The sequence below is a fragment of the Danaus plexippus genome, chromosome 8, assembly GCF_018135715.1.
Source record: "Danaus plexippus chromosome 8, MEX_DaPlex, whole genome shotgun sequence".
NCBI lineage: Eukaryota > Metazoa > Arthropoda > Insecta > Lepidoptera > Nymphalidae > Danaus > Danaus plexippus.
This window is the reverse complement of record NC_083542.1, coordinates 6,763,734-6,782,506: the sequence shown is the minus strand read 5'-3', so window position 1 is coordinate 6,782,506 and position 18,773 is coordinate 6,763,734. Positions and strand designations below refer to the sequence as shown.

The 18,773-nt window shown below is 33.7% G+C and overlaps 2 protein-coding genes across 4 annotated transcripts in view; one reads left to right on the top strand and one right to left on the bottom strand.

Annotated features, from left to right (window-relative positions):
• Positions 1 to 1,532: 1,532 nt before the first annotated feature.
• LOC116775774 (CDP-diacylglycerol--glycerol-3-phosphate 3-phosphatidyltransferase, mitochondrial) lies at positions 1,533 to 4,778 on the top strand. Its single transcript, XM_061521196.1, has 7 exons — positions 1,533 to 2,356; positions 2,440 to 2,601; positions 2,684 to 2,901; positions 2,977 to 3,047; positions 3,127 to 3,222; positions 3,547 to 3,673; positions 4,436 to 4,778. Exons 1-7 carry the CDS (start codon positions 1,780 to 1,782, stop codon positions 4,559 to 4,561), a joined length of 1,377 nt encoding a protein of 458 aa, XP_061377180.1. The 5' UTR covers positions 1,533 to 1,779; the 3' UTR covers positions 4,562 to 4,778.
• Positions 4,779 to 4,831: 53 nt separating this feature from the next.
• The window catches only part of LOC116772853 (rhomboid-related protein 1), a 61,716-nt gene continuing 47,774 nt past the window's right edge, over positions 4,832 to 18,773 (bottom strand). The window contains exons 1-6 of one of the 3 annotated variants that reach the window (XM_032665160.2): positions 12,886 to 13,382; positions 9,003 to 9,115; positions 8,302 to 8,419; positions 7,112 to 7,288; positions 6,544 to 6,816; positions 4,832 to 6,323 (exon numbers count right to left, since the gene is read on the bottom strand). In XM_032665160.2, coding sequence (XP_032521051.1) covers positions 6,084 to 6,323; positions 6,544 to 6,816; positions 7,112 to 7,288; positions 8,302 to 8,419; positions 9,003 to 9,115 — 921 coding nt within the window. In that variant the 5' untranslated portion in view covers positions 12,886 to 13,382 and the 3' untranslated portion in view covers positions 4,832 to 6,083. Of the gene's footprint in view, positions 6,324 to 6,543; positions 6,817 to 7,111; positions 7,289 to 8,301; positions 8,420 to 9,002; positions 9,116 to 12,885; positions 13,383 to 18,773 lie in introns of those variants that run through there. The other 2 variants (XM_032665151.2, XM_032665142.2) reach the window with 2 other exon arrangements.

Here is an 18,773-nt window from a genome sequence, read left to right as displayed (position 1 = left end):
ATAATTTATAAGAGCCTGTAACAATCGATGAATATGAATTTACCTTTGTAAATCTAATTTTAAATAAAAGGTACTGAGAAATCACGTAGAGCACCCCTGACGCCATCCAGTGTGATAAATTATTCCTATAACTGCAAAACTAAAGGCGCATTTTCATTGGTCGATAAGGCCCGCATTCGGGGTGCGGGAGATTTCTGTAACGCATGCCATAGGGCCCGCAAAGAGTTTATCGTTTTCACTGGTCGTCAGAGCCCGCATACGGGGTGCGGGTGATTTCTATAACGCAGGCGATAAGGCCCGCATGCGGGGAGCCATTTTCACTGGTCGTTAGAGCCCGCATTTGAAGTGCGAGAGAATTAGGTATCTACAGTTTGGCAGTGGGTTTTGAGATAAGCAGACGTACTCGCCATGGATCAACAATTATTGCTTTGTGGAGCAATTTTGACTGTTTGCGGTGTATTAAAAAAGAAATTAATAACTTCTTTGAAGAAAAAGAAAAAGAAACAAAATAAACAGCGTTAATAATATAAATAATGCGCGTAGTATTGATGACGTCTAATAAATGACTGAACGGAGGCGAGTCACCGCATGCTTTGTATCGACCGAGTTATCGACTGACTAGTTTCATTGGTCGTTATCCCGAATGCGGATATCACCCGCACACGATTAATCGAACGAGTTATCGACCAGTGGATTTCATTGGTTGTTAGCTCGCATGCGGGTACTCCCCGCAATCGGGCTAACTACCGACATATCGACCAATGAAAATGCGCCCTAATAGTAATAAAAAATAATTATTCTCGCCGTTCTACTGTAGTAGCTTTTGTTTTAGTATTGTATTGAGGCTGTTTTATTGGTCGCTTTTTGGTTAATGTAGGTAGTGGTGTAACTACAGGGTGGCAAGTTGGCAAAATGCCACGGGCCCCCAGCCGGAAGGGGCTCCTGGTCAGAAGAAAATTCCAAACATTTATATTAACACATCCATACTAATATTATAAATGCGAAAGTAACTCTGTCTGTCTGTTTCGCTTTCACGCCTAAATGATTTTGATGAAATTTGGTACAGAGATAGAATAGACCCTGAGGAACAACATAGACGACTTTTTATTGCAAAAAATAGGGGAGAATGGGTAAAAAGAGGGAATGACTGTTCATATGTAAATTCCTTTTATTTCTGAGAGAAAAATATTGTTTACAAAAGTCGTTATTTGTGTTAATATTAATAATTTTATTAGTAGTAACAGTTTTTAAATATATATATATATATATGTGTGTGTGTGTGTGTGTGTATGTATTATATACTTAAATTATTGGATATTGTGGATATTCTGGAAGAACTAAAGGTAAAGGCCTCCTCCAGTGATTAAAGTCTACCAAATAAAAGTGTATAAATAAGTATAATAAAATAAAAAATACTATTATTAAACGTTAATCTTGTAGAGCCCGTTCTAGAATATGTCCTTCAGGAAACAACGTTGTTAATGTCTTTACAGACTTTTAATTTAATGCCTTTGAAGTATGAACTCATTTTAATATGGCTCGAAATAAAAATGATGTTGGAAGAATATATGTTGAACATTTCATCTTGGATATAAAAAAAATAACGATTGAACATGCGCACTGGCAGTGACAGCTGAGCATTGACAAACGAATTGTCAATTACCAAGCAAGAGCTTAGAGATTTCAATTTTTAAGAATGGCTTTTATTTATTACAATTATTGCTAATATCAACTTAATTGTAATGGTACTTAAAAAAATTAAAAATATTTGTATACATAATGTCTATTCGTTTTAAAGCTACTGAATTACAATGTTTCAATTGGATGTTTAAATTTGCACCATGTTTTCCTGTAAGTGCTTCAAACATAAATATTATAACAGAACCTGTAAAATTTTATGACACACTCTGCAACAGATTTCAAAATGCTAGACATAGGATATCAATGGCCAGCTTATACATAGGCACAGGTCATTTAGAAAAAAGGTTGTTGGAAGTAACTGCACAGAATGTTAAAAACGTGAAGGATTTAAATTTTAAGGTATTGTTAGATTACCAAAGAGGCACCAGAGGTGAGGTTAATTCATGCACTTTGTTTAACAACTATATGAAAAATGTGTCAGATAGATGTCACTTAGCTTTATTTCAAACACCAAGACTCTATGGCTCTTGGTCCAAAGCTCTTCCTTCTCGCTACAATGAAATTGTTGGTCTACAACACATGAAATTATACATTGCCGATGATTCTGTAATAATTAGTGGTGCAAACTGTTCCCATGATTATTTCCAAAGAAGACAAGATCGTTACATAGAAATAAAAGACATGGAACTCGCAAATTTTTATCATGAGCTTATAGGTATGAAAACAGTAAGTCACTTTACTGGTGTTATAAGTTTTTATGCCGGTTTATAAAATGGTTTATACATTTCAATATTCCAGATGAAGTAGTTAAATACAGTAGACATGGAAATTCACTGGACAGTGATAAAAATACCTCGGTTTCTAAAAATAAAATTATACAGGAAGTTAGAAGAAGTATAGAAAACCATATTGAGAAGTGGAGACTTAAACAATATGAGAAATTATCAAGCTTATCTAATGGTATAGTATAAAGTGTAAACAGTTTAAAAAAGACACTTAAATTATTCTTAATATTTAATGTTAATCTTATTACATGTTTCAGATGCTAGTGACAAAGACACATGGATATTTCCTCTGATACAAATGGGTGAATTCAATATAACCCAGGACGAAAAGGCCACATGTGGAATTCTATCGTCGAGTCCGAAGGGTTCTTACTTCAGACTTGCAACTGGCTATTTTAATTTGACAAATACATATGCTGATGTTTTATTGAGAGATTGTAAAGCTCACATTAGTCTTTTAATGGCTCATCCTAATGTTAGTATTGTGATGAAAAATTATGAAACATTACAAAATAGGCATGGGTTATATACTTGTGAATGTAATTTTTAGGCGAATGGTTTTATGGGAGCGGCTGGTCCAGCAGGGGGAATACCTCATGCTTACTCATTAATAGCCCGACAGTATGTAATATATTGAGTTATCATATATTTCTTGTCACTCGAGTATGATGTTACTTATAATAAATTTTAATATATACAGATTCTGGCAAAAAGTTGTTGATAATAATCAGAGGAGTAGAGTAAAAATGATGGAGTATGAGAGAAGTGGATGGACTTTTCATGCTAAGGGTTTATGGTAAGGTTAATTGTATGTTACATAAAAATATATATTATGTTTATCTTTAGCCAACTAACACACCTTATAAATACATTTTTTATTTTATCTGTGACAATCAATTATTGGTACTGCAATATGATTTTAAGGCTAAGCTTTTAATTTAAAATAAAGTTATTTAAGACTGCAAAAATGAGTCCATATACAATATTGAATCAAACGAAATCCATATAAGCAAATTACAATCTGTAGATTTTTACTGTAGTAAAAAGTTCCTTGAATTTTACTTAGAAACTAGTTTTGAAAATAAATATATAATATATTTTTTTAACATTTATTGTCCAGGTATTATCCTCCTGGTAGTGATGTACCTTGGATGACGGTTGTTGGTTCCGCAAACCTCGGCGAGCGCTCCGTAAGACGCGACCTTGAAGCACAAGCCGCCATATTTACGGTATCGTCAGATTTACAGGTGCGTCACTTTGATATTGAATTTGGAACACATTTTTCTATGTTATAATTTATAAATGCTCATCCTTGTGTTCGGCGTCAAAACGGCCATATTTATTTTTTGTCCGATTAATAATATTTTTTTATTATAGGATACTCTTGAGTTTATTTCGAATTCGTGAGAATAGTTATGAAAAGGTATAGGCATGAGGTGTGACGATTTCGTCTTAACCGTTTCAGAATTAAAGGATTTAATTATTCTGTTTTGTCAAAAACGAAAATAAAATGTAGAACTATAAAACTATTAATTTTGACTCAACACAGATGTTTTGGTATATTTCCTTCAAACACATTTAGATATATACCTTTGGGACTTTTTAGAACATAATAAGAATATTAGTTTTTATGCTGTTTCTTACATTATTGATATAGTTTGTGTTCCCTAAATTGCTTCCAGTACTAATAAAACTTACGGGTTATAAAAACTATGCAATAATTTTAGAGGCTATGTGTCGAACAAATGTCATTCGTTTTAATGACATTAGTGTTGAAGCCAATAAGCTTTCGATTTCAACATAAAGCGAAACATTAAATTTGGCTAAGATAATCACATTATAATTTGTAAATATAGTTATCCTTAACCTAAAATTATATGTTAAGATGACAACTCCATTATTACCTCCTGCTAAATAATTATATTTATTAAATGTCTGGGATGATATTTTTTTTGATAGATATATTTGTAGCAGTTTAATTACCGTGTTAATTGTTTGCGTTATTACAGGAGAGACTACACAACGAATGTTCTAGTCTACACGAAAACGCTTCAGAATGTAGTCAGGATTTACAAGAAAGACGAGCTCCGTTATGGGTTCGGGCTACTGTGGGTTTATTTAGAACATATTTCTGAAATAATAAAAAACTTCTATTAGTATATACGCGAAGAGGTTACCCTATAGTTCAGTATTAATTTCAACGAATATAATAAAACAGATTAAAACAAATTAAGAACTTTTGCTTATTGGCTTTACTTTTTTTTATGTTTTATTTTAAAGTTGATTTTTATTTTGCTGTTGTTGTTATTATTGTTATGTAAAGAATGGAATATATGAAAGTTGTTATAGGTATATATTGTTTTAATTTAAAGGTCAATCTTATTAAAATAAAAAACACCAAAAAATAATTTTTATCCAATCTTTTTTAATCATATTCAATCTTATTTTTTTTTCATATAATCACATAATTATAATTACTTTGATTCACGCTTAAAATAAATTAAATGAAAACACTCTGCAATAATTTATACACAAAAAAAATAATAATCAGTCGGTTTTGTGACATTATTTGATTGTTATTAAAATTATACAATCAAATTACAATAATAGGAATCAGGCACATTATATATATAATAACTATTTACTAATGAGTAGTAACATGTTAAAACATTACGCGGCATACCATAGAGGTATGAGGTACAACATAACAATCGATCAACCAAAACAAAAACTCAAGTTTTGAGCATAATCATTTCAGATTAGTTATTGCGATTGAGCAATCACATATTATAGATTTTATTATAAGAATGAGCAATTAATTGAAGCATTTTAATTTTCGTATCCAATATAGAATGTAAGAAGTAATATTTATAACATTGAAGCATGGACGCCATTTTATTCTAATCTTTGGTGTGCTGGGCATAACAACGCTGACACTCAATGAAATGCCGTAGGGCGGTGTTTATAATAAAATCAATCAACCATCTTTGTATAACTTACAATAAAAGAGACACCGGCATTTGGTCGAGTTGTCAGTCCACACGGAATAATATATACTGTGTTGCGGTAACGCCTTCAAACTAAACACTACGGACGCAGATAGTAGGTACAAAAATATTTCACCTATCAAATATAATTAATACTACTTAACAATTAAGTATAGGGAGGAGGTCGTATAGGAAACAACAGCTCAAATCATTTAAACGGACCAACTATCTCTCGTTGTTATAAGGTGCGTAATAAAAACAAAGACTCATAAATCTTCACTGTGGCGGGCGTACTGAAAACGAGCCTCCTCTAATAATGCTACTTATCGCGTATCACACTAAGGTAAATTGACTAGGCGTTTTGTGAGTCGGTCACAATCACGTGACGGTATCGTTAGCTCGACTTACAAATGTCTATTAAAACGATATACCAACATTACATCCACAGACAATCGCCGAGATATATGATTCAAATTAAAAAATATCCATATACAATGTTAATGTAATACAAAAAAGGTTTTTAAATCACAGCGAATGTCCGTATAATGGCATTTCGACCAAATAAACAGCAACAACAGCGCGCGTAATGTCGTTACGATCATGGCGCCACATTCACCGGCTGACGTTGGCAGCACTGGCAGTTTGACATTTGAGTGTTCGAAATTCAAAATCAAAAGCCGACGTCTGGCGGCGGATCGGGCGGCATATAGTGCAATTCATCGACCGGTCCGCTGAACACGTTGTATAATACGGCGAATAGAGTGCAGGCCGCGTACGCTCCTAGCGCCGCCCACCACAACAGTCTCTCCCATAAGCGCTGTTGTGCGTGTTTCAACACCAACAGTCCGATGGTGAGACCGGCCAGAGCGCCCGCCACGTGCGCCGCGTACGATACAGGCGGCGCCTCCTGCTTCACAAAACATTATATAAATTAGTACAACATCCAATAATGTTAAGACTTAATAACGACATAATTTCGTCTTTAGTTTCTCTAAAGATAGTAAACACATTTGTGTATGGGTTTGCTGTTGCTAAATAAATGAAAATGTAACAATAGTATATGCTTTTAATACAACGTGCGGCATATGTGTTAACTTTAATATGATAAAGTACTGCTGAATCAAACTCACCTTAGTATACCTAGCGTGGACAGCGAAACCGACGTCACAGGATGCGACGGCGAGGGCTGCCACGAGTCTCACAGCGCCGTATCTCATGGCGTGGAAGTTCAACAAGGCATTAGCGAGGTGAGCCGCGAGTAAGGCGTACACTCCACCCGAGGCTCCCGCGAGACACACATCAGGGTCGAGGACGGAGGCGGCCAGCGACCCGCCCAGCACACCCGCCAAGTACACCGCGCCACACCTCACCGCACCGTGAACCATCTCCAACGGCAGACCCACCTGCGATCATGGACCAAAGACTAATTAAAATACAAAAACCTGACTCACTCTCAACCTGTTGGATATCGAGCTCCAGATATTGGAAAGCAACTGTATAACTCGACATTGCTGGATTAAAAACATATTATAAAACAAAATGTTCCAAAAGCTGATAACACTTGTATCCATAAGGGTTGTGAATAGTTAGAAAGATTAAAAAAATATTTAAAAAACAATTGACAGGCAAGCAAACAGATAAATAAGTCTTATTTATATGTATTTAAAGTGCATATTCCGATGTTGATATAAAACTGACCGCTAACTGTACAAGCAAGTTGAATGCGAGGTGCAGCCAGCCGGCGTGTACCACGCTGTATGTGAGGAAGCGCCACAACTCCTGTCTCCTGTCAGGTCGATACACGAGGGGCGAGTCCACAGGCACCGGGCCCGCGGCCGCCACGCCGCCCCACGCGTACCACGCGAACACTCCCAACTAGAACACACGATCAGCATATTGAGTGAACAATTCCACTTGATAATACACATACTACTTGATAAATTGTTCTTAAATAGACGAGATACAGAATAGGGTTCGGGTGCCGGGTCAATCGCGTTGCAGGGAGAGTAGCTTCAGCAGTGCCTGGGACTTGCGACCCAGGCGTAGGTTTAAGGGGTCCCTATCTAAAGCGCGTTAAACGTCCTCCACCTGCGTCCAAGTTCCTCTCTCTATCTAACCAAATTTGAAAAGAACCTCCTGGGGCTGCCTTCGAAGTAAGTTCCAAGAATGATTAATTATATAATATGCATTCATATATGGGATTAAAAAATCAGTTTTAAATCGAATTTGAGTATTGTTTTCGCTTATGAAGGTATTTATATGAAATAACTAGACTACATATCAACTTTACTTTAAAATCTTATCGCCAAAGATTGCATAGTTAAAGTTAAATTGGGCAGAACATATAAAACTAAACTAAGGATAGTTGTCAGGGACAGGACGATAAGATCAACATGAATACAAAGATTTCTAATTCCTTGGCAATAATAGGAATGTTATTATCGTCATGAGAAATAAACGTTTGTCGTAAAAAAAGGCATCGGAGAAACGTTACATTACAATCGTATCTGATGAAAGTTATGCTGAACTGTTTCCGTTTCCGGAAAATCTAATGGATATAAATAGTTTTTTATTCCTATGACATATCCATGGGGAGGGACCGTTAGCTGTGATCATTTGAGGCTCAGGAAAATAACGCGTGAGATGAATCAAAGTGTGACGATAGAATGTATGGAAGCGTGAGCACTCGGACCGTTTGTTGTTCACGTAAACAGCTTGTTTGCACGGATGTGAAATCAGCAATTACAAATTTTAATTAAGCGAAGTAACTAGAGCGGGGATACAGCTGTGTTGCGTTCTGTACGTTTGAAAGTGATGAGTCGATCATATAATTTTATACTAACGGCAATCTACTGTGAATTTTACTAAATAAATTCACATCAACTTACTTCTAGTAAAGTGACGCAGATGATGAAGAGCGGCGGGGGACAGCACGTGTATCTTTCCTGATAGTATTTCCGATCCCTCTCCTCCGGGAGCACTTCCATAGCCACGAGATGAACCATCCTTGAATAGAAATATATTTTTTTAATTATGCACATTGAAACAGACAGATTTCTTTAAACTAATAATCTCTTATATCTTGGAATATTCTTCATTAATTTTCATCAGTGTGAATTCGGTCAATAGATCTGTTTTAACGGTCCCAAACGGTATGGTCTTCCACACTTGCGTACCTGGTTACGAAAACATCTAAACGACTTGCCAAACGCTATAACTCACATGATTGTTATTTATGAGATTTATTGACGGTGGAGCAATTTCATAAGCGTTTTATTACATGAAATCACACAACATGTCAGTGTGACACGACAAAACGATATAAAAAAAACGTTACAATCATGTCAATCGAGGTTTATTAAAACATAATGCCTTTACACTAATAATTTTGTTTAAATTTTACGGCTGTTATTTATCTTGTTACATATTACACAGAGAATTTTATATATCAAACATTGTTCTTGATGATTTTTTTTTTAACATTGTTGTCAAAGTCACGGCACACCGGTTTTATATGTAGACTTCTTAGACTTTATTTGGTTACTTTAATTTTTTTTTGTTGCTGATAATGATTACTAAATAAATTTACCTGGCAAAAAGTGTTGGATCTTCTAATAGTAAATGAAAGTCGTTCTCAGAGCTGACTTCTCTGTCTCTTTGATGCACCGCACATCTATAGCTGCGCGTGCGCTTGCCGCTCATCTAGAAAAAAATACAATTATTAGATCTATCAACTAAATAATTTGGCGATATTTGGAATATGGCTCATATATTATAACAATAAAACATCGAATGATTCATAAATACTGTCTGATCTGTCTAGAGGGAAATTACAATGTATTTCATTCAACAAAAACGTTAAGTTTACCTTACCAAACCGCAAAACGGCATGTTATTGAGTAAGTTTATTAGAAATACGTTTATACATTGAATAAACTAAAAACGCGACATAAAAATGACGTCATCTATAAACGGCATTTTGTCGTCAATAAATATCTATACGTGAACCTGTTTATTTGTTATCACACAAAAATATAATCTCATTGATTACTGTTAACTGCTTAGTTGGTCTCAAAAGTTAGATTTTCACACCGTTACATCGACTTGACATAACAGCGTGCCATCAAAGTGCAACCAGAAATATTAATAGAAAATATGAAGAAAGATGAAATATTCATGATAATTAAACTTGAAGAGTTTTCTTTGAAGATGCCACATATATAATGTTACACATTTTACGAGTCGTACAACGGTACTGCTGAGGCTATGTGTCCAACCTGTGTGGAATTTAAAAGGAAACAATGTATCGTAAATAATGAAAATTTGCAATAACTTTTATCTATTATCTAGATGGGTTTATAACAACCTATATACTTAATTATAAACTTCATTGTAATTTTAAGATTTCTGTTTTTAATGTGAGAAAGAAACAACATCCGTTGCGGTGTATGGTCGTTATAAAATTAACAACAAATAATAAAATTCATCAAATAACTCTCGTTTGGTACAAATTGACTACGATTCAGTATAAAACTGCGGTTAACTTTACGTTGTTTTAAATAGTTTAATGTAGGGAACATTGATATACCACAGGCAGTAAGCTGGCCTGTTTCCAGTACACCTATCGATCGTGGTGGACAAACAGCTATGACCTAAGTAATAAGCTTTTAAGGTCACAAAAACCGTCTAAAACTAATCGATACGCTTTACTTTCGTAACGGCCTTCTAATTCTATTAATGTTCGCTATTACTATTTTCTCTGGTAAATAAAAATGAAAGTTTGTAAAAAATATATATCATTTATACGATTGTATTAACGCTTTTCTTTTTGAATTATTTACGACTTGGACTCATGCTGATTTATCATAAAAACGTAGGTTAATAGTATACATACAAATTATATAAAAAATTAGTTCTTAAAATAACATTAATTATTGCCCAATTATTTAAATTTAAACAATACGCCGCAGCTGTATGGACCTTCATAGTTATCGAGTAGGAATGCTGTGTGGTCTATGGGGCAGTGGTATAGATCAGGTCTCTGAACAGGTGGGCGGCGCTGAACAGTGAACTCGCCATCCGCACTCCAGCTACCGTATTGTCCCCGAGAGTCGTTCAACTCGGTTTCCCACGACATCGCAATGAAATGGCCAATGCCAAAACCTAAATAGCCTAGACGCGGCGCAGACGTTCGCTATATCCGTCCCGGCAACGGCCTCACCGAACGCGAGATATTATTATATATATAAAAATATATTATTACGTATAAAACAAAAGCTCTACAAAATACAGTCGTTAAAGTAACTGTTTGACATATAAATCATAATGTAATCCGACTTTTTCCATTATTATTTTTTTATAAAAATTTAAATGTATTTGTTACTTTATACGTTCTTGAGGTCAGTATGGATTGTGATGTATATGGGTGTGTATGCAATATACACAATATTTTATATAATACAAATTGAATATATCCGTGTTTTTAAATATACTTTTATTTTTTTTTAAATATAACTCTTCGCTGTTTGAAAAGCAACTACCCGTAGCGAATAAGTAAATTTGTATGAGCGCAAAAATTCGGCTTTAAAATCAATAGTGTCCAAAGTGATCCAAACTAGGTATCTAAGTTTTGAAATTCCAAGTCATGTCTGATGAATGCAAATCTTCCAATATACAATATAAACGATTTCCCTCTCGATGGTCGTGTTGCGAGGGCAGGCGGTGGGCTCCGGCGTAGGCGCCGCATGACTCACACAGACATCCGACACGTACGATTCGTATCCGGAACCACTAACTAGACACTATTGCCGCCTCGTCAAAGTAAGCCTACGACGCAGCGCCCATTACAAAAACCCACATTACCATTCGTTATTTGGCATCGGCTATAAAATATAATTTGAGCTTTACGCTAATTCAATTCCGTTACTGCCTCGATATAACTTTTTTTAAAGATCAAAATCTTCATATAAAGCTTGTGTTTTGGGTGACCAACAATAATGGGTAAAAAATGACAAATCTAAAACCTTCTACATTTCCAATTGAAATCAATGTCTATGAAGATATCGAGTAGAGACTTATTCATTTGAATTTTGTAAGACATTAAAATTTCGTACGTATTTTAGTATTTTTTCTATGACAATTTTATTTCGCTGTTTGATATCAACACAGATGTGGATACGATAAAACAATACAGTCTCATATAAATAAATAAACGTGCAATAAGACGTCGGATTAAACTGCCACCGTTAGACGCTACGCTAAAAGTTAATGACTTCTTTAACCGTATTTCTGTCAGAAAATTTTATCTAAATCTAGCATATTAATGGTGGATTTAGTGATGTGTTGGACAAGTGAATGTTCTGGGAGCGTTCCCACGCGACACCTCCGCTCTATTATGTTCTAATCTCTTCACTTATTATATTAAATAAGTAGATGAAGTTTAGGATCTGAACATTCTTCATATTACTATCACCCCAGGTGTGAGTGAAGGACATCGAAATAAATAGATTATAAATCTATATACAGGCATCAAATCATGTTTCGACTTGTCGTTACTCGCTGGATACAGCGGATGTTGTTAAAATTATTACGTCACTTTATTGTGGGGCCGCATTTCATTAATATATGATATTGTAATCGTAAATGGTTAGAACGAATACAAAAATAAACCTACTATTAGCTCCGTTGGACTTCTCCGATATTGATTTCGTGAGGCTCATTTTACATAAGAACTACAACTTTTAGTTTGATGTTTAAAATCGACCTAATTTGTTTTTATTTACCTTTAAATATCTTGAAACATATTTTTTACAAGGGCATTTGTAATTTAGGATTTAGAAATTCTTTTATTCTTTATTTTAAATAGTATATCATAGTGTTTATACTTTACAACTAAATATTCTAGACATATAATTTTTTTATTGTAAGATTTGCAGAATATTTTTTAAAGGTATTGTCACATGTAAAATTCTTTGAAGGTAAAAATTTATTTATTATCCCCCAATATTAAGGCATTAAAACAATATTAGTTTTTTTTTTATTTTTAGTAACCTTCTTATTTTCTGCACTGACACTGACCTTGCACATATTTTTGTGCAGTTATACACATAATGCAGTAGAAAGTAGAAATTAGTAACATTCTTAATACAACAAACAAAAATAATTATTATCGTAATGCTAATAAAATATATTAATTTAAACAAACAAACGTTGTAATATTAATAGATTTATTGCCCTAATAAAATACATACAAAAATCGAATTGTATACAGCAATTGAAATATTCATTTTTCAATTTAAAATCGCTAATTATTATAATCATTAATAATTTATATGCACAGCACTAATTTAAGTATCAGAATAATTTCTGCATTTGTTTTTGTAGCATTTTAGACAAAAAAATAATTTTTATAATAAAATTGCGATGACATCCCTAAAAATCAAACAAATGTCAGAAATAAGTTTTCAACTTACCCATCGCGTATCTTTAGTTTATATTTATTGTCACACAAGAACCGGCTTTTATTGTTATAATTTAATCACAACACCTTAATGTCACTTTAATAATTGAGGTAGATATACGTTTGTTTATTTTTATAAATTGCGTTCGTGTTTCGATGTGAATATCGCGAGCGTATTTCTTATTGCGTTACGAGCGCAGCACATCCTCTCCCCACGAGCGCTCAATGCAGACTGATTTCGCCGACGATAGCGAGCCAGTGGCGGGTTTCGTTTCAATCGGTCCGTGCGTAGACTTTTTTTTTTAAGTCCGGAGTGGTGGTTGCAAGCTATTTGAGAGGGTGGTTCCGGTTCCGAGGGCGGTAGAGTTTCATTTGTCGTCCAAATAGTTTTTATTACATTTGGTACACATTCTATTATATTTCAATTTGGGTTTCCAAACTATATAAAAACAGGATGAGTTTGATTTCGTTTTAGTGGAACATGTTGTATTATAGCTTTAATGTACTTCAATAAATAAAATTAAAGTGTAAATTTTCTACTTTAAGTTAGTATATAAAAAAATTGGTATGCTAACCAAATATGCATTTAAAGTTTTTAAGCAATAGTTAAGAGAAAACAATATAGGGTCATTAAATTATTATTTGTATTTTTTTTTCGTGACTAAAGGTTTTAGTAAATTTCCTTTGCTATTTGTAATTCACCACTTACCTCTTGTTTGGACACATCTGTTTGGATTTAATGTTACTATTCCATGTCTCTATCTGAAATCCGTTCCAGATGTCCGGGTTCTAAATGAAGTAATTACCTTAAAAGCATTGTTCCACTGTGACTCCTTTCCTAAATAAAATATCTTTACGGACAAAATTTCCTGCATCTAGTTTTTCGACTGTTAATAATATTAATTTTATGATTCATCTGGATTTACTGATATGAGACAGATTACTGCATTAAAAAACTTACAATTAATACGGTATACAATTTTATATATTTTATTTATACGTAATACATTTTTTTTAATATCAATCATTTCAGCGTTCACATTTATTGCCACTTAATGTTTTTAGTTTACAAAATTAGTGTCAAAATGGCAAAGTATAAATGTCAAACAGACCAGATGTGTCGGCGGAATTGTTTGATCTGATAATGACATTTCATGGTTTGTTAACAAGTCTCGTGTTATCAGTCAACACATGGGCGTCAGAGCAAGGCAGGTGGGCGCCATGAGCCCTGGGGTCCGTTAATTCGCCCAATATTTATTCGCAAGATGGCGTCAACACAAATCGTAAGTCATTACGACCAACGTTCCGTGAGGCGGCTCCACTAATGAGTTTTATATTCGAATGTGAGAAGAACTTTTTCGTATCATTAAAAAAAACACACTATTATCAAAATGGAGCATTTTTTTTTGTTCGCTTTTATAATACGTATGTTGAAATTTCACCATATGTCTGTTTATTTAGACAAAAGTTTGTTCGCAATACAACTTTAACAGCTCTTAATATAACAGGAGTTACATCTAAATTATATAAATAAAAAAAATATCTTAACAAAAAAATATTTATTCTATAAGAAATAATTTAAATAAGTTCTAGTATAATAAATAATCTAGGATGAAAAATTATTAGAATAATTTTGTTGGTGAATTTGTCGGATTGTTTATAATAATCAAATGTTTCGTTCACGTGTTACCTTCTGCAACGGGTAGTGTAGGTAGTGGGTTTATATTTAACGACCCCCGACATATGTTGCTATATTACTATCAAAAATATTGTTAATATACTCCAAACAGACAGTCATTCCCCTCTCATGGTATTTTTGTATAGTCATAAATACATATGCGAGTACTTAACGGTTGTATTGAATTGCAGCCAAAAGATTAACATTTTACTTTGAATTAGTATTTATTTTATCATATTATTGTTTCCAATTAGCGTTGACCTCTTTTGCACTGAATATACAATGCAATAGCCATTCTTAAACGGCCGATTAGCAAAAGTCGGGAGGCATTTAATAACCGGAGCTTGGTATAAGCCGGTCGTAATTTGAACAAACCGATTTAGATCGGGCGGTGCTTTTGTCCAATGATTTAGTAGCGCCGACAAATTGGAGCTCCCTGATCGACTTCAAATCGATACATCGAACGAGCACACATAATCTGCTTAAAACGGTTAACAATTACAGAGATTTGATTCTAAAAGTGTAGCTTTATATGTATGTTGGGTATGAAACATAAAATCACTTATTAATTAGATTGTTGTATTTATGAGAGGCGAATATCCTAGATTAGTACTTTTAGTATGGTTGTAACAAGAATTAGTCACAACGGCCTTGAAAGGTATTAATATTTATGAGCATAAAAAGAATCTTAACTTTACAGGTATAACGTTTAATTTAATACTATCTTAATATTATCATCTATACTAATTTAATATTATCCACGATCGAATTTGCGGGAATAAATTAGTATATAACAACATATTACTATACATGTAGATGACCTCCATAGATTGTATTTCCTATGAGGTAGACAGATTAATGAACCAGCTTCCGACGTGTAGCGGTATATAGGTGAGTTAGGAGATGTGTGAAAGTGAATCAGTAAGTGAGTCATGAATTACAGCATGTTACGCACATCTAAGATTGCTAAAGTGACTGACCGGCCTTGTGGCCGTACTAGATATTCGGTTACGTCTCAATCTATGACGCGTTAGTTCCTGGGATATGACTCCGTTAGGAACTTGATTTTTATATAGAATGAGTAATTAAAAACGCTGTTTGGTATCATTTTATCCAATGTATAAACGGTTGTCGGAAGATGTAATATTAAAATACCCATATCCTTTGAATGTTTCCGCGATAGGGAAAGTTTTTGTAAATAATAACCACAGGGAATGAATGCCTGGTGCAATGTTCTTGACACGCGAGCGGTCAAAATCGTTAATTCGGGAGGTCGCGGCCCTATCACGAAACCCTTATTTGTATTCGCCATTGCAATCTTTTTCAGTTTTAGTAGCAAAATTTTTATGTAACTTTATTAACTGATTCTTTATCATATTTCACTCAGAAAATTATGTATTCCATCATTTTAAAAGCAAACTAATTACGTGTTGTTTCCGTCGTCTATGAAACTTCGAAATATGGGACTATGCGTATACTTATGTTAACAGCTTTGTAAGTATTATGTGACCTTAAATATTCAAAGCAATAATGTTGTTCTGTGATATAGACACGATTCAAATTAGACTATCAGTTATAATGGTTATAGCAGTGTTGTTTTGAAGCGATTTGCATTTAAAATTGGAGCGAAAACGGCACGAGCGCCGGCGGGCTTGCTACTGAGAGCACGATGCGCAGACGCATTGTAATAGGTTTAGCGTGTTAGTAGCACGCGCTTATGTAACAAAATAAGACTTAATATGTAACAACAATATTTACAAATATTATGCATTTCCAAAACTTTGATATAATTTTGCCGCAATTTTCATCTTATTATTGCTGTTAAAGTGTATGAAAAAAATATATTAATAAAGTAATCGTTTGAAAGAGGGAATTAAATGTCTTTTACGTTCCTCGCTAATGACGTTATCTGTCAGTCAGCTCGGGATCCAAAACACTGAATTGTTCAAGCTAACAATAGATAAATGAACTCATATTTAATATACCAGATTACTTGATGTATTATAAAAACATTATATATCTTTCTCCTACCTTTTCTGATTATTTAGTACGTAACAGACTGTTTAATTCCCTGTTACTTGTATATATTTTATTCAAACATCTTTAATTTACATTACAAATCCATCGCAAGATGTCTCATATTTGGGGTCCCATCGCGGTTAACAATGATTAATACTTAAAGAATAGTTTCTATGCAAATGTGTATCTCGTGCCCACAACAGGTGACGTGCGGCAGCCTTAATTGTTTTTTGTGAAATATTCAAATATTATGACGTTTTTTCTTAAAGTTTTTGTATTTGAGGCGCGGGTGCATACCAGGTGGTCTCGAAAAAAAGTTTCTTTTTGCTATAACAGCTTGCTTTATGTACAGAGTTAATGACTTTCATCCATATAGGCAATCCCCTACGTTTTATATATTTGGTTACATTTTAATCATGTATTATAAAACTATAAAATCCATCACCTTTCTTTAAATATTTGAATGTTCTGTTTTTTGCATTAAATTACGAAAAAAATAATTAATTAAATGGAATTAACTATTAAGGACTATTAAATATAGGCTCATTATTGCTCAGTAACTCTTTTAAATTCATGGTTATTTAACATCTCGGACATCAAGTGAATTATCGCCTTGAATTTACTATTTCAGTATACCCTAGGGGACCTCGCCAAAATTCTTAGCGCCTGTTGTTATAGCTACAGATAGCATGCACTGAATTTACGATTTTATTACAAATTTCTGAACGCTGGCATGAAGCTTTGACAGTTTATATGTATATATGTCAATCCTTTCTTATTACTGTCATTATTGTATTTTTAAAAAATATAAAATCAGAACGACTGAAGACATAGCACAAAAAAATATATACTATGTAATATTGGGAAAGTGAATATATGTTTTTGATTCGAAACCTTTATTATACGTTGTTTTATATGAGGGAAGAGTTTATAGTATCGATAGGATAAATATGAGGAGTTTGAGTCGTGGTGGCCTGGAGGTTAAAGTCCCGCCTCTCATACGTGAAGGCGCGGGTTCGAAACCTGGCAAGTACCAATGTGATCTTTTCCGAGTCATATGTACTTTCTAAGAGTAGTTAGACACCACTGACGGACGGTGAAGGAAAACATCGCGAGAAAACCTGGTCTTATAATTTCAAATTATAACATTGAAATCGCCAACCCGTCTTGAGTAATCGTGGTGATTAATGCTCTAACCTTCTCCATGTGAGAAGAGGCCTTTGCTCAGCAGTAGGCTTCGATTGATGATGATGATGAGGAGTTTGATCGTTATAAAACTGATGCACATTTTGTATGGAAAAATGTTTCATTTTTAATTTTACTTTTTTATTTTTAAAATATCTTATATAGTTAGTTTGCTATTTGAAATAGAGACATTTATTTGTCTCTGTATTGTATTTAAAATAAATCAAAAACTTGAACATCGGTTTAGTCGTTCTTGAGTTATAAATGATTTAACTAATACTACGTATCTAGTCTCATAAAATTTAAATTAATTTGATAACTACAATGTAAGGTAAAAAACCCTAAAAAGCTATAAAACGAACACGTTATGATTTATGAAACACAAATAAGAGATTTTTCTCTTTATGAGATATGGTTGAATATCGTTGTTGTAAATATCATAGCTTCGTCAATAATATATCTGCCATATGTATCTTGTGCGCATTTTTTAGTGTCGGTGAAGATAATTTAAAAACATATTTTCTTTTTTTAAATAAAAAAAGAATAAGAGCTACCCATAATGGACTATTGCATAAACACTTTCTTTTGGATTTTAGTTTTATAAAATACTACTGTACTTTTGTAACTGAAAACCTTTATTCTTATATGTAATATGAGTATTTATTAAGGATTAATTCAGATATTTTCTTAAACAAAAGTAACGAAAACTTGTTTATTACTATTTGGGGGAAAGTATAAATAAATAGGTTATCTATCTAGTTTCTGTATAGATAAAAAAAAAAACAACCTAATCACTCAATACTTGGCGTGCGCGACTAGCGTGAGTCTGCGCACGCGCACCTGCCCTCCCAATATATCATAGTGATTATAAGGAACCACGGGTCTGCGGAAACACGAAATCTGTACACACAACCCTAATGTAATTCCGCGAACTCGATTATTGTACAATTGTAGTATAAGCAGAAAAAGTTAAGGGATAAGAGGCTTAAATTCTGTGACCACACATGGTCCGATTTTTA

Bases quoted from the DNA above. Each gene is read 5' to 3' on its own strand.
- LOC116775774 (XM_061521196.1), top strand. From the start codon at position 1,780: ATGTCTATTCGTTTTAAAGCTACTGAATTACAATGTTTCAATTGGATG. The intron at 2,602-2,683 runs GTATAGTATAAA...TACATGTTTCAG, and splicing joins ATTATCAAGCTTATCTAATG to ATGCTAGTGACAAAGACACA. The intron at 3,223-3,546 runs GTAAGGTTAATT...TTTATTGTCCAG, and splicing joins TTTCATGCTAAGGGTTTATG to GTATTATCCTCCTGGTAGTG.